Source organism: Nomascus leucogenys, chromosome 22a, assembly GCF_006542625.1.
Source record: "Nomascus leucogenys isolate Asia chromosome 22a, Asia_NLE_v1, whole genome shotgun sequence".
Lineage (NCBI taxonomy): Eukaryota > Metazoa > Chordata > Mammalia > Primates > Hylobatidae > Nomascus > Nomascus leucogenys.
Genome location: NC_044402.1, coordinates 14,566,758 through 14,587,442, shown reverse-complemented (window position 1 = coordinate 14,587,442; position 20,685 = coordinate 14,566,758). Strand labels below are relative to the sequence as shown.

The following is a 20,685-nucleotide window of genomic DNA, read 5'->3' as shown; positions in this document are numbered from 1 at the left end:
ATTGCACAGTCAACACATGTAGACTTGGCAAAAAGAGAGGACAATACAAAAATACAACTCTTGATAGTGAATGAGACTGCCCTCAGCTCATCCCAGTCTGTATCAGTAGGAAGCCGGTGTTTAAGGTCAGCATAGGAGGAAGTGCTGTGGAATGAGGAGGCATGGAGGCTTCCACCAATGTCATTGACCCAGTAAGATCCTGGACTGAGTTGCATGGGCTCTTCTTGGCTATGTGGTCATTTCTGCCACCTTCAAATTTGGTCACTTCCTCCTCTAGGAAGGGGAAGAGAACCTCCCCAAGTCATCGGACACCCTCCACAAGGATCTGAGCAGGGGCTGTGCAGTCAAAGCCAAGTGTAGCCCTGGGACCACTGTGAGCACCCTTCCCTGGGGCACCTCCAGCCTGGGCTGTTGCCTCTGGGCATCCCTAATGAAAGGGCTGAGAGACACAGCACAAAGATCAACCTTTTTGAGGCTGAGGGGAAGAGGGGAAGGGAGACTGAGGAAGGGGTTCTGCCTGGGCCTCCTTTGGTAGATTCCAGAAATGTTTATTGATGCCAATTTCTGCTCCTAGGCCCTCGCCCCTTCTTGGAGGAAGCCCAGGTAGCCTCTTCGTTCTGAAGAACTCGAGTCCCAGGCCTTGGAGGGCATCCCTAGTCAGAGCTGGTCCCAGTTCACTGACCAGAAGGTCTGAAGGGCTAGCATTTCTGTGGAGGTGGGCAGGTCTTCTGGAGCAGCAGGCAGCTCTCCCAGTTCTTGTGGCTGGAGCTAGGGTCCTCCTCTGCCTATAACTCCCTCAATTCCCCCAACCCAACACCCCCTACCTTCCTTTTCTCCTCCTCCCTTCCTTCTCCCCTTCCTCCTTTCCTTCCCCCTCTCTCCTTTCCTTCCCCCTCTTTCTTTTCTTCCCCCTCTTCCCTTCCTTCCCCCTCCTGCCTTCCTTCCCCCTCCTGCCTTCCTTCCCCCTCCTGCCTTCCTTCCCCCTCCAGTCTTCCCTTCCTACCCTGTTGTGGGCAGGCTCCAGTGCTGATCCCACTGGGACATTTGGACAGGCATTGTCTGTGACAACGGTGGCACTGGAAGGCCCTGGCAGGTGAATGCCCAGCCTCCCACCCTCCATGTCCTCACACTCCCCATGCACAAACTCTGCAGGAAGCAGGCCAGGGAGCGCAGTTCACTGTCTTCCCCCCACCAGCAGCCCCAGCCTGGCCACATCACAGCCACGGCAGAGGACACCATGAGCCAGCGGGGACTTATTCCCGCCCTCGGCGGTCCCACCGGGCTCAGCAAGCGAGAGCAGGCTTCTGGAGTCACAGGGGCCTCGCTGCCTTCGCAGAAAGCGGCATCGGTGCTGGGGGAAGCAGGAGGCGGCCGGCCCTGAGGCCCGTGGACTGAGGGCTCAGGCCTCACGTGGCCCCACCCGCGAGGAGACCCAGGCTAGGCCAACCTGCCCGTGGGGGACCCGCCCGCCCCTGGCGAGTTAGGGGTCTGGAAGGCCGGGTGGAGCTTGGTCAACAGCTCGGGCTCCTCACCCTGGGCCCCGCTTTTCCCGGAGGCCTCGGGGGCACCCAGCGGGTAGGCCTCCCGGGCCCGGCCAGTCCTGGAGCAGGTGAGGAATGCCAGGCAGGCCCCACGGAGGCGGGCCAGGTCCCGGTGGGTGGTCTCGCTGACGAAGCAGTAGAGCACGGGGTCAGCGACGCAGTTGAAGCTGGTGAGCAGGAGGGAGAAGTGGTAGGCATTGAAGACGCCCTTGGCGAAGTCGCAGCTGGCTTCCCAGACGCTGCGCACGAGCAGCAGCACGTGGTAGGGCAGGAAGCAGGCCAGGAAGATGACCACGGTGCTGAGCACCAGCCGCTGGATCTGGTCCTTGCGGCTCTTCTGGGTGCCGTGGCTCCGGCGCACGGCGCGCAGGATGCCCTGGTAGGACGCCAGCAGCAGGCAGATGGGGAAGAGGAAGCCCACCAGGAAGCGGTAGTAGTTGATGGCGCGCTGCCATGCCTGGATGGGGTAGTGCTCAAAGCACACGCGGTGCTGGTTCTCGTCCTCGATGACCTCCTCATGCATCAGGAAGTAGATGCTGGTCAGCAGCTCCTTGGCCCAGATGACCACGCTGACGCCGACGGCCGCCTTCAGGGTCCGGAACTGGTGGAAGCGGAAGGGATGGGCCACAGCCAGGTAGCGGTCCACGGAGATGCAGCAGAGGAAGCCCACGCTGATGTAGATGTTCTCGTAGAGGAGGATGCCGCACACCTGGCAGGACAGGTCGCCGTGAGACCAGTTGTCGTGTTGCAGCACGTACTGCAGCCAGAAGGGCAGCGAGCAGATGTAGAAGAGGTCGGCCACCGTCAGGTTGCACAGGTACACACCCAGCTCATTCCGGGCCTTGATCTGCAGGTAGCCGAAGTAGAGGGACAGGCAGTTGGCCGGGAAGCCCACCACCAGCACCGTAACATAGACCACTGGGGCTAGCGTCTGGTGGATGGTATGGTCGATGGTACAGCTCATCGAGGAGTTGTCTGCAGTGATGTTCCCCATCTTTGGGCCTGAAGGGGCCACACTCCTCATGGGCTCAAGGACTGGGCCTGTCTCTCCACCGCCATCCTGTTTATAGAAGGTGGTTCAAGCTCTACCAAGGGCTGGGCATCACTGGTGGTGGGCAAGACCCTGAAAGTCAGAGGCAGGAAAGGCTTATAATAGTAGCTAACATGTATGTAGCAGCTACTGTGTGTCAGGCACTGTTCTAAATCCTTTACTCATTTAATTTAGAAGGTGTACTAGCCCACCAACTCCAGTTCAACTAGAATATCTGAACGGCTGGACATGATGGCTTACACCTGTAAGCCCAGCACTTTGGGAGGCAGGGATCTCTCGAGCTCAAGAGTTCAAGACCAGCCTGGGCAACATGGCAAGCCCTTGTCTCTATAAATAAAATAAATAAATAAATAAATAAACAAACAAGAAGAATAGATCTGAATGGGAGCCCCAGGCGAGGTGGCTCACACCTGTATTCCCAGCACTTTGGGAGGCCAAGGTGGGCAGATCACGTGAGGTCAGGAGTTCGAGACCAGCCTGGCCAACATGGCAAAATCTTCTCTCTACTAAAAATACAAAAATTAGCTGGGGATGGTGGCATGCACCTGTAATCCCAGCTACTCGGGAGGCTGAGGCAGGAGATTCACTTGAACCTGGGAGGCAGAGGTTGCAGTGACCCAAGATCGTGCCACTCTACTCCAGCCTGAATGACAGGAGGAGACTCTGTCTCAAAAAAAAAAAAAAAAAAAAAAAAGGAATATATCCGAATGGGTCACATACCAAGATGCTGCAGGGTAGCTTACGTCTCCCGTCCTCATTCCCTGGCTATGCCTATTTATTCCCCATCCTTTATACATTTTCCTGCTCCCTTGGTGTAGCAAGTAAGGCTAGAGGTTCTTATGAGCATATGCCCACCCTGAGCCTGCTCTCCCAGGGAGACTTGGAGCAAAGATCAGTTCTAACCCACACGCGACAGCACCGGCCACCTTCATCCACAGCAATAGGCGGCATTCACATTTGTCCTACTTGCTCACAGGAATGTACTACTTAGGTCCATTTACACTGAGGCCACTGCCCCTCATGGGGACCTCTCCAGATAGGATCAGAAGAGGCCCAACCTTGTCCACATTTTACCGCATTCTGGCAAGAAACAAAAACCCAGTTTCCCGCAAGCACAGCCTGGACTCCTGGGTGTTCATCCAGCAAGAGCTACCTCTCCTCTCCTCCATGGGGCTCTGGGAAAGCTCTGGACCAAGGCCCCAGGACATGAGCGCCAGGCCAGGGCCAGCCACGTACAGACTGCAAGTCACTTACCTTGTCTCAGCCTAGGTTTCCTCACCTGTCAAATGGAGATAAAAACACCTGCCCTTGGGGGGCAGTATCAGGGCCACATCAAATGATGGGTATGCAAACACAGTGCATTGTTTTTCCAGAAGCAAAGAGGAGGAGTAGGAGATTATAATCTTACTGGAATGAGTGAAAAGTTCCTATTTATTGGCTGGGTGCAGTGGCTCACACCCATAATCCCAGCATTTGGGGAGGCTGAAGTGGGCAGATCAGTTAAGGTCAGGAGTTTGAGACCAGCCTGGCCAACATGGCAAAACTCTGTCTCTACTGAAAATTAGCCGGGCATGCTGGCGGGCTGCTGTAATCCCAGCTACTCGGGAGGCTAAGGCACGAGAATCACTTGAACTTGGGAGGCAGAGCTTGCAGTAAGCCGAGATCGCACCACTGCACTCCAGCCTGGGCAACAGAGTGAGACTCCATCTCAAAAAAAAGAAGTTCTTATTGAGAATTTAACAAAGAAGATTCCAGATATATGAATAAGTTTGAGCAAGATAGAATACACTGTTTTGGTTCGGCGCAGTGGCTCACACCTTTAATCCCAGCACTCTGGGAGAAAGAGGCAGGTGGATCACCTGAGGTCAGGAGTTCGAGGCCAGCCTGGCCAACATGATGACACCCCATCTCTACTAAAAATTCAAAAATTAGCCAGGTGTTATGGCGGGCACCTGTAGTCCCAGCTACTCAGGAGGCTGAGGCATGAGAGTCACTTGAACCTGGGAGGCAGAGGTTGCAGTGAGCTGAGATCATGCCACTGCACCCCAGCCTGGGTAACAGAGCAAGACTCTGTCTCAAAAACAAAAAAAAAAACTTCTTGGATGAATAGGTGAACGACACTTCCCATCTTCCAGGTGAGGAAACTATGGTTCTAAAGGGCAAGTGACTTGCCTGAAGCCAGCCTGAGGAAGGAAGCGTTGCTGCTAGAATCCAGGTCTCCTTGCTCCACATCCCTGCCACGTATAGTCTCTGCCTGAGACTCAGCTCCCAACCTCTCAGTTCCCAGAAAACAGGGACTCCCAGTCTCTGACTCACCTCTTCCATCCTCTTCAGGGCACTGGCCTAGACCAGTGATGGTGGTGGAGGGAGTTGCTTCTTGTTTTCGTTGTGGTAAAACACACATAAAATAACATTTACCATTTTAGCCACTTTTTTTTTTTTTTAGATGGAGTTTCACTCTTGTTACCCAGGCTAGAGTGCAATGGCACAATCTCGGCTCACCGCAACCTCCACCTCCCAAGCTCAAGCGATTCTCCTGTCTCAGCCTCCTGAGTAGTTGGGATTACAGGCATGCGCCACCATGCCCGGCTAATTTTGTATTTTTAGTAGAGACGGGGTTTCTCCATGTTGGTCAGGCTGGCCTCGAACTCCCCACCTCAGGTGATCCACTCACCTGGGCCTCCCAAGGTGCTGGGATTAGAGGCATGAGCCACCACACCCAGCCCATTTTAGCCACTTTCAAGTGGCATTAAGTATATCGACACTGTTGTGCAACCATCACCACCCTCCATCTCCAGAACTCTTTTCATCTTGCAAAATTAAAACTCTGTACCCATTAAATAATAACTCCCCAGGCCCTAGCAAGCACCATTTCGGTCTCTATGAACTTGACTATTCTAGATACCTCATATAAATGGAATCAGACAGTATTTGTCCTTTTGTGTCTGGCTTATTTGACTTAGTATAATGTCTTCAAGATTCATCCATGTTGTAGCACATGTCAGAATTTCCTGCCTTTTTAAGGCTGAATAATAGTCCATGGTATGCACAGCCCACATTTGGTTTATCCATGCACTGATAGACATTGGGATTTTTACCTTTTGACTATTGTGAATAAAGCTGCTATGAACATGAGTGTACAAAGATCTGTTCAAGTTCCCACTTTCAGTTCTTTTGGTTATATACTCAGAATTGGAACTGCTGGATCATATGTTAGTTCTATTTTTAATTTTTTGAGGAACCGCCCTACCGTTTTCCATAGTGGCTGCACCATCTTACATTTCCACCGGCAATACACAACGGTGGGTTTGGAGTTTGTTTGTTTTCATTTGCACGTTTTGGTGGTGAGAAAAAGGGGAGAAGGAACAGCTGAAGCCCGTGATCCCAAAACTCTGCCCACAGCCCAGTGAATCAGAATTCAGCCCTAGTCACCCTCCTCTTGCCAGCCCTCCTGTTCCTGAATTGCAAGCTCACACCTGTGGGGCCAAATGCTTTGCCAGGCTTACATACGAGGAAATCCACAGCAGCTCGTGTCCCCGAATGGTCCTCAAAGCACCTAACCAGGGCCGTTCCTGTTTCCGAATTTACTTCAGGTTCTCCACAGTCCACACAAAATCCGCCCACAGGAAGATAAAATCCATTCATAAAAGCACAAGCCCCCAGGCTCCCCCCAAATGGCAAATGAAGCCCCCGTGAAAACACGACCAGTCGTCTTGGAAATTCACTGAGCGTCATCAGGCTATGGTTTACGAGTGGTGGGTGTATATACATGTAGGGTGGTGCTTCCTCTTCCCTAGGCCAACAATAAGCTAATTCTGGCAACCAAAGTCAGAAACATTCAAGCCTAAAGAACAAAGAAGAAACATTTACTCCGTTTAGGTGAAAGCACCTCCTACGTTCATTTTGGAGAGAAAAGAGGGTTTTGGTATTCTAATGCTGCAGTGCTTGAACTTAGGTGCATCAGAATCCCCTGGGGAATTTGTTATGAGAGATCACTAAGCCTCACCTCCAGAGTTTCAGACTCAGTGAGTCTGGGCTGGGGCTCAGGAATTTTATATTTCAAACACGCTGCCAGGTGATGTGGATGCTGCCAGCCCATGGACCACACTTGGAGTAGCAAGGTGCTAGGAGAGTCTGGAAGGCCCAGGGTTCAGCTCCTGAGTGCATGCCCTACAAGAGCTCCCAAGGCAGGGAAACAGAGGAAGCTGGCAGGGGAATGTGATCCAGCAGGACCTTGTGGGCACAACCAGGTCACAGCCCTTGCGATGTCTCCCGGCTGATTCAAGGCCTCAAGAAAAAGCAATTAAACCTGAGCGCTTACACCTTTTATTTGCAAAATACTTTACAGTTTACAGAGCTTTTCACTTCTGTTCTTTTGTCCGATTTTAAAAACAGCCATTTAGAGATGTGTCCATTTTAGAGATAAGAAAACCGAGGTCAGAGAGATGAAGCAGCTTGAACTATCCAGTACCCTGGCTTTCACTGCACACGTGTGTGTAGAGCATCTCCGATGTTCACAGCACCAACCTAGACATGGAGGACCTAGAGGTCAACAAGAAATGGGCCGGGTGAGATGGCTCACACCTGTAATCTCAGCACTAGCTGAGGCGAGAGGATCGCTTGAGCCCAGGGGTTCAAGTATCGGGGGAACCACCCCCGATAATTTAACGTAATTTCACATATGCTCTTTTATATTTCCCTAAGTGTTGGCCAGTCTGAGAAATAAAGGGAAAGAGTACAAAAGAGAGAAATTTTAAAGCTGGGTATCCAGGGGAGACATCACATGTTGGCACGTTCCGTGATGCCCAGCTTTAAAATTTCTCTCTTTTGTACTCTTTCTCTTTATTTCTCAGACTAGCTGACACTTAGGGAAATAGAAAAGAACCTACATGAAATTACATTAAATTAGCGGGGGAACCACCCCCAATATTTCATTTAGGTTCTTTTCTATTTCTCTAAGTGTTGACCAGTCTGAGAAATAAAGGGAAAGAGTACAAAAGAAAGAAGTTTTAAAGCTGGGTGTCCGGGGGAGACAACACATGTCACCAGGTTCCGTGATGCCCCTCAAGCTGCAAAACCAGCAAGTTTTTATTAGTGATTTTCAAAGGGGAGAGAGTGCATGAATAGGGTGTGGGTCACAGAGATCATGTGCTTTACAAGGTAATAAAATATCACAAGGCAAATGGAAACAGGGCAAGATCACAGGACCGAGGTGAAATTTAAAATGCTAATGAAGTGTCATGCCACTGGTCATGCATTGTCATTGATAACATCTTATCAGGAGACAGAGTTTGAGAGCAGACAACCGGTCTGATCAAAATTTATTAGGCGGGAATTTCTTTGTCCTAATAAGCCTGGGAGCCCTACGGGAGACCGGGGCTTATTTCATCCCTTATCTTCAACCGTATAAGACAGACATTCCCAGAGTGACCATTTTAGCGACCTCCCCTTGGGAACGCATTCTCTTTCTCAGGACTGTTCCTTGCTGAGAAAAAGAATTCAGCGATATTTCTCCTATACACTTTTGAAAGAAGAGAAATATGGCTCTGTTCCACCCAGCTCTCAGGCAGCCAGACCTAATGGTTATCTCCCTTGTTCCCTGAACATCGCTGTTATCCTGTTCTTTTTTCAAGGTGCCCAGATTTCATACTGTTTAAACACACATGCTTTACGAACAATTTGTGCAGTTAACACAATCATCACAGGGTCCTGAGGTGACATACATCCTCAGCTTACGCAGATGATGGGATTAAGAGATTAAAGTAAAGACAGGCATAGGAAATCACAAGAGTATTGATTAGGGAAGTGATAAATGTCCATGAAATCTTCACAATTTATGTTCAGAGACTGCAGTAAAGACAGGCGTAAGAAATTATAAAAGTATTAATTTGGGGAACTAATAAATGTCCATGAAATCTTCACAATTTATGTTTTTCTGCCATGGTTTGAGCCAGTCCCTCCGTTAGGGGTCCCTGACTTCCCGCAACATTCAAGACCAGCCTGGGTAACATAGCGAGACTCTATCTCTACATAAAATTTAAAAATTAGCCAGGCATGGTGGTGCACACCTCTAGTCCCAGCTAATCAGAAGGCTGAAGCCGGAGGATCGCTTGAGCCCAGGAGGTCAAGGCTGCAGTGAGCCATGTTTGTGCCACTGTGCTCCAGCCTGGGTGACATTGTGCAACCCCCCATCTCAAAACAAACAAAATGCAAGAAATGGCTCCCAGTCTCAAGGAACCTCCAAGCTCGAAAGACAGGAAAGTCTCATGCACAAATCACTAGCATGCAAGGCAGTGTATGGCAGGTGCAGTGGGCATCTCTCCCACACACATTAAACACTGGTTTGCCCTTTTTACTCCCTGTGGGATGGCTGCTTCTCTGTGGTTTCAACCCCATCTACACTCTGATGACTCCCAGGTCTCTCCCAGGATGAAGGCATAACCGGCTTCCTGCCACTCACAGGACATGCTCAGTGAGGCCCACGCTGGGTCCATCATTTTCTCCACTGGTCTGTTGTTGGAAGGGGCCTCCTCACCTGCCCAATCACTCATGTCAATGGCTGGCCTTCAGCTTTCACCCACATCTTCATCCACAGCATCCAGTTAATTTCCAAGTTCTACCATTTTCAACTCTAAGTATTTCCTACATCCATCTCCTCCTCTTCAGCTCTCTTGCCAGCACGCTAGATGGGCTTGGTCAAGAGCTCCTTCCCAGAGTCAGTGCAACAGCCTCCTCTTGGGCTGATTCCTGTCTCCATCTTGCCATCCTCAAAGCCATCCTCTAAACAGAAGTCTAACCCAGTCACACCCCGCTGCAAACGCTTCCATGGTTCTCCAATCATCCACCCATCCATCCATCTGTTCATCCATCCATTCACTTATCCATCATCCATTCATCCATCCATCCACCCAACTATTCATACATACAACAAATACTGAGTATCTATTATATGAAAGGCACAACACTAGACACTGGCCCCTAGTAACAAGTGGCTTTTAGTCTTAAGGGGGAGGAGAGGAGATAAGTGAAACAAGCTCACAAAGAGAGCGCAGGATTTTGTGAGGGTTCATGGCTGGGGACCTCACCCTGTCAGGAAAGGCCTTCCTGAGCATTGGCAGTTACAGTAAGATCAGGAGAAAGAGGAAGTGCTGCCCAAGAAGAGGAGAGTTTCTACCTGTGGAAAATGTGTGGAAACAGACAAAATGCAAGAGGAAGAGAAGGGGCAGCTCTGCAGGACTGAAAGTAGGCTGGTGTGACTGGTCTAAATATGAGGTAGGAAGGGCGAGAGAGGAAACAGTGTGAAGCTGTAGAACTGGCAAGTAATTACAAGGGAGGTGGGGAACAACCAGGGGCAAATCGGAGATTTTTCTAGGTGCCTCATCCTTATAGCCTCCCCAAAATTATTCATTGGATGGATGGTGGAGAGGTGGGAGGGTGAATGAGTAAATGGAGGGATAGGGGTAGCCAGATAGATGGATGACTGGATGGCTGGACAGATGGATATGTGCGCAGCTGGAGAGGTGAGTGGATAGATGGGTGGGTGGATGGATAAGCAGACGGGTGAATGTGTAAATGGATGCGTGGGTGAGGGGTAGAGGGATGGAGGGATGAGTGAATGGGTGGACAGGTGGATGTATGTGTGGGTGGATAGGTGAGTTGATGGAAGGGTAGATGGGTGGGTGGGTGGATAAGTGGATGGGTGAATGTGTAAATGGATGCACGGGTGAGGGGAAGATGGATAGATGGATGAGGGAATGGGTGGCAGATGGATTATGGGTGGGTGGATAGCTGAGTTGGTGAGTAGGTAAGTGAGTGGATAGGTAAATGCTGGGGGGTTGAGGCTGGGTGCTGGGACAGTGAGGATATCATTACTAGAAACAGGAAAGTGAGGAGGAGGAATCACCGTGGTCCCCTCTCTGCTCAGCCTGCCTGAGCTGGTCTGAGGGTCCTGATTTTTCACCAGTGCCTTCCCTTCTACTGTTCCCTGAGGACAGGCACCCCCAGATGGAAACTCTGACTTGCCCTCTACCTCATCTCCACAGGAACCTTGCTCCTCAAAAATCAAAGAACACAGTGGATGCAAAAATATTCCGTAAATGGAAAAACGTAGATGTAGAGAAGAACTAAGCCACATCTGTCGAGGGCCCTTGCACTTGCCAGGCAAGTTTCTGAATGTCTATTCTCTCTTTCAACACCACTCTCATCAGCTCCCACTTTACAGATAAAGAAACTGAGGCTCAGAGAGATGAATCAACCTGCTGAAGTCTCCGCAGCTGAGATGCGGCAGGCCAGGTCTGGAACTTGGACTGGTCCATACTTTCCTTCACGCTGTGCTGACTATCATGATCATCCCGGAACCACCACCCTCAAGCCCCCAGCTCAGCCAAGCTCCAGTCCTCACAGATGCTGCAGCAATGGCCACCAGGCTTGGTCCCTGGCTGGCCCCCTTCACCCAGACTATGCTTTAGCAGGTCAACCATGTTTTCAACGCCCACTGAGGAAAACCAGCCACATGGCCAGTCCGTAGTTTGGGAAGGCATTGGGGAAAAGAATCAAAATAACACTTTATTACCCAGCTAAGAAATTGAGAAAAACTATAGAGTGACTCAACGCCTGAAAGCAAATCTTTAGCAAATGCAAATCAGCATAGAGGCCTCTAAGGACTTTAATGACCAAGAGAAATTAAGCTCCCAACAGGAAGGAAAGGCCTCTCTGACTAAGCTAGGAGTCTCTTGTATGTCCCAAGTCAGAAGGCGGAGGTGCCTAAATGCTGGATTCCAGCTGGCACATAAATAGTGATCTAACTCGCCCCCCCTTTCGTGCGGCACACACCGGCACGCACACAGACAGTTACTCATGGTGCCAGGGCTGCTCACGGAACCCCAAACCCACAAGAGCTGGGGAGTTTCCCCAGGACCCAGCTTCCTTTTCCTTCAGCTGGCCAAACCTCTGCATGCTTTAAGCAAGGCTGTTTCATTTTCTGAAAGTGCTTTATTTTTCCTTCTGAGGAGAGGGGAAAAATCAGGATGCATTTTTCCTTAGTCCCAATTTTCCCCCCAGATTGCCTCACTCCAGCAACAACATGGACCGTAGCATCTCACTTCTAGAACCCTTGTCACTGTTTCAAAGGTCAGTCCCATCTGGGCTCACAAAGTCCCTGCGAGTCAGGTGGGCTGGCATTGCTAAGCCATTTCTCAGAACCTGAAGCCCAAAGAGGCTAGCAGGGAGGCTCAAACTCACACAGTCAGTTGGGGTGGATCTGAATCCAGAACCCACGTGTCTAGGCACCAACTTGCTGCCTTTGAGCTTTTTGGATCACAAGCAATAGCAAGAAATACACCTGACATCGCGACCCAGAACACACAGACACACAGACACACACACAATCTGTACAAAGCAACAAACTTCCCCGAAGCAATACTTACCCTATTTCTTGCCATGCACTCTGATCATTTCTATTCTATTTCAATCTTTTAAATGCAGGTCATGAGCTACGAAGTTGATTTACTGACCCATGAATGGGTCACAACCCGCAGTTTGGAAACAGCTGGATGGACCCCCACCTGTGCTTTCCAGCTTCTCCTAGAGCCTCAGGGCCCCAGGAAGGCAGTGTGGTCTCTGCAGCCAGGTGAGGAGCAGGCAGCTGCTGAAATCAGACGGAGGGAGTCCTCAGAGGGGGGAGTCTGAAACGAGTCCTCTCTGACTCTGCCTGCCCCAGCTGGGCTCTGCCCTCAAACCTCAAACAGCTGGGCTTCCTGCAGACGCTCTGCAGGAACCTGGGCACCCTTGCAGCCACGACCCCAGCTCTCCCTCCAGCGACTTCCCGCAGCCTGAACCTCCCAGCTCCGGCTAGAAAATCCCCAGCTGGAGGCTGCCCATTCCCGAGCTGAGGCAGAATCATGTGAACTCCAATCTGGTGTCAGGCTGGGCGGTTGCCGAGGAACCACTCACCAGCCAGAGGCTGAGGGCGGCGGAATGGCTCTCTCCACGCATCCTCCTCTGCTCTCCATGCAACCCAGAGTCAGTGAGCAGCCTCACCCGGAATGTGAAAGCCTGAGCTAGGGTCGGGTGCCCTCAGGACTGTGGTGGGGGGATACAGGAGGAGGGGGTGGGCTAATTCTAGCCACCTTTCAGCACCTACAGGATACCAGGATCCAGGCAAGGGCGGGGGAAGCCGCCAACATCTGGGTCACTGGGGCTCAACCCTGGCCACATGCATGAGAACATACCTGGGAGCCTACAAAAAAAATACCAATGCCCAGGCCCCACCCAGGGCCGGTTAAATCATGCTTCTTGGAAGTGAGGTGCCAGCATCATCAATGGCTTTAAAGCTCCCTGGGCTGTTGTAAAGTGCAGTGAAGGTGGGCAACCATGGATGTGGCGAAGCAGGTAGGATCCTGTCTGGCAGAGCAACAGAGAGAAGGCAGTGGAGCTAAGGCTCTGGGCATGAGTAAGGATAGGGTGGGCATCAATGTTTTCAACTGTGTCGGTCCCCAGAGCAGGAACCAAGCCCAGGGCTCTGGCCCCGGGGGCCCTTCTGGCTCTCAGGAGCACTTACTAAACTCCCTCCCTCACACACATAACACGGAGGATGGAAAGGCCCAGCATTTTGGCGTAACCATCTCCCTCCAAGGCAGACTCCTTGGAAGCTGATTATAAGCTACATTGCCAGAGCCAGGAAGCCAACAGACACGGTGCATGGGGCCACTGGGGGCGTGAGTCCTTCCTGCTGGAAGTGGCCAGAGCCCTGTGCTTGGTCCCTGCTCTGGGGACCAACACAGGTTAAAACATTGATGCCCATCCTATTCATGCCAAGAGCCTTGGCTCCACTGCCCTCACTCTGCTGGTAGGGGGGTCTAAGGAAATCCCCTTCAGTGGGGCCTGGGCCCTCCAAGCAAATGCTACCACATAGCAGGCCTTTCAAAAACTATTTCCGGCCAGGTGCAGTGGCTCACACCTGGAATCCTAGCACTTTGGGAAGCCGAGGCGGGTGGATCACCTGAGGTCAGGAGTTGGAGACCAGCCTGGTCAACACGGTGAAACCCCATCTCTATTAAAAATACAAAAATTTGCTGGGGGTGGTGGCGCATGCCTGTAATCCCAGCTACTCAGGAAGCTGAGGCAGGAGAATCACTTGAACCTGGGAGGTGGAGGTTGCAGTGAGCCGAGATCATGCCATTGCACTCCAGACTGGGCGACAAAAGCGAAACTCGGTCTCAAAAAAAAAAAAAAAAGTTTCCTATGTCAGTTGCTTCTTGCAGGCCTTATGTTGCAAGCAAAGGCTTCAACTTGTTGTGGTGCAGTAGTGCGCATTTAGACACGTGCTATTTCTGAGTTGTGGAAGTGTGGCTGGCTTTCCCTGATGTCATATAGGAGGACGCAGGGTTAGGGGCACAGAACTGACTTAGCAGTGACTGCCTGGCTTACCCCTAGGACACAACCTGCCAGAGAGAGCACCTTTGGCCCTCTACGTGGTGGCCTGGCCTAACAGGGTGTGCACACACAGGCCGTCTACACCATCATCGTCTATACCTGCAGGAACCACTAATGGCACGGTGTCCCCTCCCGCCTCCAGCCCTGCCAGGGGCTGACAAGCTGCCCCAGCCCCTCTGCTGGCAGCACGTGCCCTACTGCACCTGGAGTAAGGACCATGCCTTTGGGATGAAGAAGGAGGGGTGAAACTTTCTTTGGTTTTACTCAAATTGGCTGAGCCCAGGTCTTTGTGAAATGCTAGCTCAGTAAGAGAAAAAAGAGCCCATGCTCTCATGTGCTTGGCCCTCGAGGGGTTAGAAAACAGCCTGGAGTGGCTCGGTACCAAGAGCTGCCTTTACCACTTCCTGAGCATTTGCTTTGCACCAGGTGCTGTGCTAAGCGCCTTCCCCATCCTTTGTTTAATCCTTATATCAACTCTGTGTGGCAGGGATTATCCTGTTGCCCAGGCTGGAGTGCTGTGGTACCACCTTGGCTCACCGCAACCTCCGCCTCCTGGGTTCAAGCAATTTTCCTGCCTCAGCCTCCCAAGTAGCTGGGACTACAGGCATGCGCCACCACACCAGGCTAATTTTTTTTTTTTTTTTATTTACATTCGCTTGTTGCCCAGTCTGGAGTGCAATGGCGTGATCTTGGCTCACGGCAACCTCCACCTCCCAGGTTCAAGCGATTCTCTTGCCTCAGCCTCCTGAGTAGCTGGGATTACAGGCATGTGTCACTATGCCTGGCTAATTTTGTATTTTTAGTAGAGATGAGGTTTCTCCGTGTTGGTCAGGCTGGTCTTGAACTCCCGACCTCAGGCGATCCACCCACCTTGGCCTCCCAAAGTGCTGAGATTACAGGCCTGAGCCACTGGGACTGGCCCTAATTTTTGTATTTTTAGTAGCAATAGGGTTTTGCCATGTTGGCCAGGCTGGTCTCGAACTACTGGCCTCAAGTGATCCACCTGTCTTGGCTTCCCAGAGTACTGAGATTACAGGCATGAGCCACCGTGCCTGGCCGAGACAACATCGATTTCTTGCAGTTTTGGAGGTCAAAAGCATGACGTCGATCTTACTGGCTAAAATCAAAACTGCAGGCTGCGGGGCCGCATTCTTTCTCGAGGCTCTAAAATCCATTTCCTTGTCTTTCCAGCTTCTAGAGACTTCTAGCATACCTTGGCTTGTGGCATCTTCCACCTTCAAAGCCTACAGTAGTCAAGTGAGTCCTTCTCACATCACAGCTCCTCTTCTGACTCTCACGTTCCCTCTTCCACTTTGAAGGGTCCTTCCTTGTGGCAATGCTGGATCATCTCCTTATTTTAAGGTCAGCTGATTAGGAGTCTTAATTCCACCTGCTGCCTTAATCCCCCTTTGCCATGTAAGGTAACGCAGTTGCAGGTTCTGGGGATTAGGAACTGGACCTCTTTAGGGAGGGCATTATTCTGCCTCCCACACCCACCATGTGATACTTACTTAAAACCCTGTATAGTGCTGGCTGGGTGAGGTGACTCATGCCTATAATCCCAGTGCTTTTGGAGGCTGAGACGGGCGGATTGCTTGAACTCAGGGGTTTGAGACCAACCTGGGCAACATGGTGAAACCTCGTCTCTACAAAAAATACAAAAAATTGGTGGGTGCAGTGGCATGTGCCTGTAGTCCCAGCTACTCAGGAGGCTGAGGCTGGGGAATTGCTTGAGCCCAGAAGACGGAGGTTGCAGTGAGCCGAGATAACGCTTGGGCGACTAGAGTGAAACCATGTCTCAAGCAAAACAAAACAAAACAAAAACCCTGTACAGCGCTGCTTCTCGAATGTTAGTGTACATGTGTTATACATCTCCCAGGAATCTTGTTAGTGTAGCTTTTGGTTCAGTTCAGTAGGTCTGGGGTAGGGCCCGAGATTCTCCCTTTTTTTTTTTTTTTTTTTTTTTTTGAGTTTCACTCTGTCGCCCACGCTGGAGCGCAGTCACTGCAAGCTCCACCTTCTGGGTTCACGCCATTCTCCTGCCTCAGCCTCCTGAGCAGCTGGGACTACAGGCGCCCGCCACCGCACCCAGCTAATTTTCTGTATTTTTAGTAGAGATGGGGTTTCACCGTGTTAGCCAGGATGGTCTCGATCTCCTGACCTCGTGATCCGCCCTCCTCTGCCTCCCAAAGTGCTGAGATTACAGGTGTGAGCCACCACGCCTGGCCTGATTCTGCCCTTCTAACATGAACTGAGGACCACCTTTATCTCGTGTATCCCCATGGCAATTGCTATAATGCTGCACAAGTGTTTGGACTAAATAAATACCTGATCACGGAAAGGGCCGGGCATGGTGGCTCCCACCTGTAATGCCAGCACTTTGGGAGGCCAAGGCAGGAGGATCGATTGCTTGAAGCCAGGAGTTTGAGACCAGCCTGGGCGAAAAAGTGAGACCCTGTCTGTAAAAAATTTAAAATATTAGCTGGTTGTAGTGGCCCGCACCTGTAGTCCCAGCTACTCGGGAGGCCAAGGTGGGAGGATCCCTTGAGCCTGAAAGTTTGAGGCGGTAGTGTCCAGCCTGGGCAACAGAAGGAAGGGAGGAAGGGAGGGAGGGGAGGGGAAGAAGGAAGGAAGGAAAGAAGGAAGAGAAAAGGAGGGAGGGAAGGAAGGAAGGAAGGAAAAGTTGAGCTCTGAGTGTTTTTATCACTGTGGTACAAGGGAGCTGGGACAAGGGCTCCTCACACATGCTTCACACAGAAAGAGGGTGGCCTGAGGTTCTAAATGACAAACGGGTGCTGAGCAAGGGGATGCAGGGTAGGTGCTCACCTGCTTTGAGCTCCCAGTATATGCAAGGCATTGAGCTTTCCATAGGCTGCCTTGATGCCTCACAGCAACCCGCCAGGTAAATATCATCCCAGCTTTATCACTGAAAGCTCAGGGCTACCCAAGACCAAGGGTCACACAGCTGGCAAGCAAGCAGCAGTGCTGGGATTCAATTCAAGGTCTGAATTCACTGTGTTTTCATTTTTAATTAATTAATTAATTTTTAGAGACGGGGTCCCTGTTCTATCACCCAGGCTGGAGTGTAATGGTGTGATCATAGCTCACTACAGCCTCGAAAATCTGGGTTCAAGCAATCCTCCCACCTCAGCCTCCCCAGTAGCTGGGACTCAGGTATGGGCCATCACGCCCAGCTCATTGTATCTTTTAAAAAAAATTTAGTATATGCAAGGGATTGGTTCCATCATTGTATTTATTTATTTTTATTTTTATTTATTTATTTTGAAACAAGTCTTCCTCTGTTGCCCAGGCTGGAGTGCAGTGGCACGATCTTGGCTCACTGCAACCTCCACCTCCCGAGTTCAAGCGATTCTTGTGCCTCAGCCTCCCAAGGAGCTGGGATTACAGGTGCATGGCACCACGCCTGGCTGATTTTTGTATTTTTAGTAGAGACAAGGTCTCACCATGTGGCTTATGCTGGTCTCAAATTTCTGAGCTCAAGCCATCTGCCCACCTTGGCCTCCCAAAGTGCTGGGATTATAGGCATGAGCCACCGCACCTGGTCCATCATTGTATTTTAATATTTACCAATGTAATACATGGAAATATGTATGACTATTGGTTAATGCCTATCTTCCCCTTTACACAGGAAGCTGCCTGGGGAAGGAGGAGCTGGGTCTATTTTATTCTTTGCTAGGGACCGTGCACACCAAAAACATGCTGAATGTTTGGGTGAATAAATGAATCTAAATTCCACTTCTTCCTGTAGCCTGCTGGGAAGGCCAGCGTGGCTAAAATTGAAGTCAGAAACTAACAGTCTGGGGGAAACAGTCAGGATATAGGATGAGGCAACAAGAAGAGGGTTGGTTTGGACTCTCAGGGTGTGAGTGGGTGGCCTTGCGTGGAAGTGCATTTCCACAAAAGCCTGGTGCTGAACCGGGGACTTCCAGCCAGGAGAGTCTGTGGTCTGAGAAGGTCTGAGCTGCCTGGGGCATCTCTCCTGTCTGCAGCCGCAGCACAGACCACAGACCTGGAGGCTGCCATGGCAACCCCTGGGGCCTACTGCCCCCACTGCCTGCAGAGTGCTCCAGCCCATCAATTAATAACCTAATAATGTATGACAACAGTCACTCCAAACACACAGGAAGCAGCCCTCTTGAAAAACAAACAGTCTTCTCCAGCAACTTGAGAGCTTCGAATATGCTCATTACACCCAACCCCAGGACACCTGCTCAAATCTATTTTCTTGAATCCAAATTGCCCTCTCGTTGGCTTCTCCCTCTTGTTTTGAAGGCCCAGGGTTGACAAAGCTGGGGACTAAAGCCTCAGAGGTTTCAGGGACAATGATGCTAGAGAGGCCACTGGGTAGGATGCTTGCTCCCTCAGCCCTGTGTCAGGCCCAGAGATACTGATTCTGGCCAAAATGGACTGTGATAAGGCCCATGTCTGTGTCTCTGCAGGTCCTCTCCTGGGAGAAACACTTCAACTTTTGCAAAAGATTCATTAATTCATCACCATGGCACCCAGGAAAAAAAAATGCAAAAGAGAAGACTCAGGTTGTGACCGACCCAAGGTGTCTGCAAACTGAGATTTTCCTTGTTGAGAGGTGGGGGTCTAAGTCCCCTCCCTTGAACCTAGGCAGGCCCTCTGACTGCCTAACCAACAGAAATAGCATGGAAGCAACACTGTACCAGTTTTTGAGGCTAAGCCTGAAGAGACTGGCAGTTCCCACTTCCTGTCTTCTGGGAATAATTGTTCTTGAAACCTAAGTGCTATGCTGTGAGGAAGCCAAGCAGCCTCGTTGACAGGCCCACACTGAGTGGAACCAAACCCTGGCCAGCAGCCCCTGCTGTGCCCCTAGCTGACAGCCAGGTTCGACTTGCCTTGCATACCAGTATGTCATCTTGGATGAGGATCCCCAGCCCCAGTAGGGCCATCTCAGCTGATGCTCCAAGGAGCAGAGATGAGCCATCCCCACCAAGCCCTGCCCAAATCACAGATTTGGGAGCAAAATAAATACGTTATTTTAAGCTAATATCTTCACTGTCTCTTTTCCTTCCTTCCTTCCTTCCTTCCTTCCTTCCTTCCTTCCTTCCTTCCTTTCTCTTTCTTTTTTTTTTTTTCGAGACGGAGTCTTGCTCTGTTACCCAGGCTGGAGTGCAGTGGCACGATCTCTGCTCACCGCAAGCTCCGCCTCCCGGGTTCACGCCATTCTCCTGCCTCAGCCTCCCGAGTAGCTGGGACTACAGGTGCCCGCCACCACGCCTGGCTAATTTTTGTATTTTTAGTAGAGACGGGGTTTCATCGTGTTAGCCAGGATGGTCTCAATCTCCTGACCTTGTGATTCGCCCGCCTCAGCCTCCCAAAGTGCTGGGATTATACATGTGAGCCACTGTGCCTGGTCTAAGTTAATATCTTTAAATGTGGTTTGTTATGCAGCAATAGATAACAGGAACATAAATTATTTGTCCCCCCCAAATCACTTGAGGGCCTATCATGTGCTGCATTCATTCACATAATTATTTGATTTCAATTTTTATAACAATTCCTTGAGGTGTAGGTATTATCATCTCCACTTTCCCTATGAGATACTAAGACTCAAAAAGTTAAAATATCTTATTTGAGGCCAACCAGCTAGGAAAGATGAAACAGGAATTCTGATGCTAAAGCTCATTCCTCTACCACTGTCATCATTATCCACATCGTGGCTGGTGCCAAGTGCTCCTCCTTCCCTCCGGGGTCTTCAGTCACCAGCCCCTCTTTGGGTCCACCCACTGAAGTCCACCAACCTCTGGACAACTCCACACTTTGCATTTGCTGCCTTGAACCTCTTTTCCACTTTGTTTCCTGTTAGCTGAGTCTTCTCTTCCGACAGTGTGCACCTTACCCAGAAGCATGTGGTATGATAGTAATAATAAGAGTGGGCGGAGCTGACATTCAGAGGGCACTGCAAGGCTTTTAAGGTCGGATTTCACCTGTGCAATCCCGTAACCGCCCTACTATGTTGCCCATTTCACAGGAAACTTGGAGGCTTAGAAAGAGACAACATGGGCTGGGTGTCGTGGCTCATGCCTGTAATCCCAGCACTTTGGGAGGCCGACGCGGGTGGATCACTTGAGGTCTGAAGTTTGAGACCAGCCTGACCAACATGGTGAAATCCCGTCTCTACTAAAAATACAAAAATTAGCCGTGGGCGCCTGTAGTCCCAGTTACTTGGGAGGCTGAGTCAGGGGAATCGCTTGAACCCAGGAGGTCGAGGCTGCAATGAGCCAAGATTGCACCACTGCTCTCCAGCCTGGGCGACAAAGCAAGACTCCATCTCAAACAACAAAAAAGCGACTTGCCCAAGGTAATAGCTCTAAAATATGGAAGAGCTGGGATTGGACTTAGACTATCTGGTTCTGGAACTGAGCTGGCAATTGAAAATACCCTAGTCATACAGTCCACAGCATCCCCACTGTCCAGCCCCACTTCCACTGTTGAGCTCAGGAATTTGTTTCCCTCCTTCCTTTTGGAAGCTATCCTGTGTGTGCAGGTGGGGACACAGGAGAGTAAAGCCAAACGTAATATAGCATCTCAGATTTGCAGACTCTCAAACCAGCCTCACACCTCAGTGAGGTGACAATAGCTAATATTTTAATCTCAGTTTTACAGAGGCCC

The 20,685-nt window shown here is 50.7% G+C and overlaps 1 protein-coding gene and 1 long non-coding RNA gene across 3 annotated transcripts; one reads left to right on the top strand and one right to left on the bottom strand.

Moving 5' to 3' along the window:
• Positions 1-968: 968 nt before the first annotated feature.
• Positions 969-12,472, bottom strand: GPR68 (G protein-coupled receptor 68). Of its 2 annotated transcripts, none has more exons than XM_003260882.4 (2): positions 12,018-12,472; positions 969-2,664 (listed from the first exon to the last, which is right to left on the bottom strand). In XM_003260882.4, exon 2 carries the CDS (start codon positions 2,563-2,565, stop codon positions 1,438-1,440), a length of 1,128 nt encoding a protein of 375 aa, XP_003260930.1. In that variant the 5' UTR covers positions 2,566-2,664; positions 12,018-12,472; the 3' UTR covers positions 969-1,437. The 2 variants fall into 2 exon arrangements, with proteins under 2 accessions (XP_003260930.1, XP_004091894.1); XM_004091846.3 differs by having other exon boundaries at positions 12,156-12,472.
• A 2,816-nt stretch (positions 12,473-15,288) lies between these two features.
• Positions 15,289-18,552, top strand: LOC105738014. The gene is made up of 2 exons (XR_004027979.1): positions 15,289-15,387; positions 18,486-18,552. It is a non-coding gene; the product is annotated as an uncharacterized LOC105738014 (long non-coding RNA).
• Positions 18,553-20,685: the final 2,133 nt, after the last annotated feature.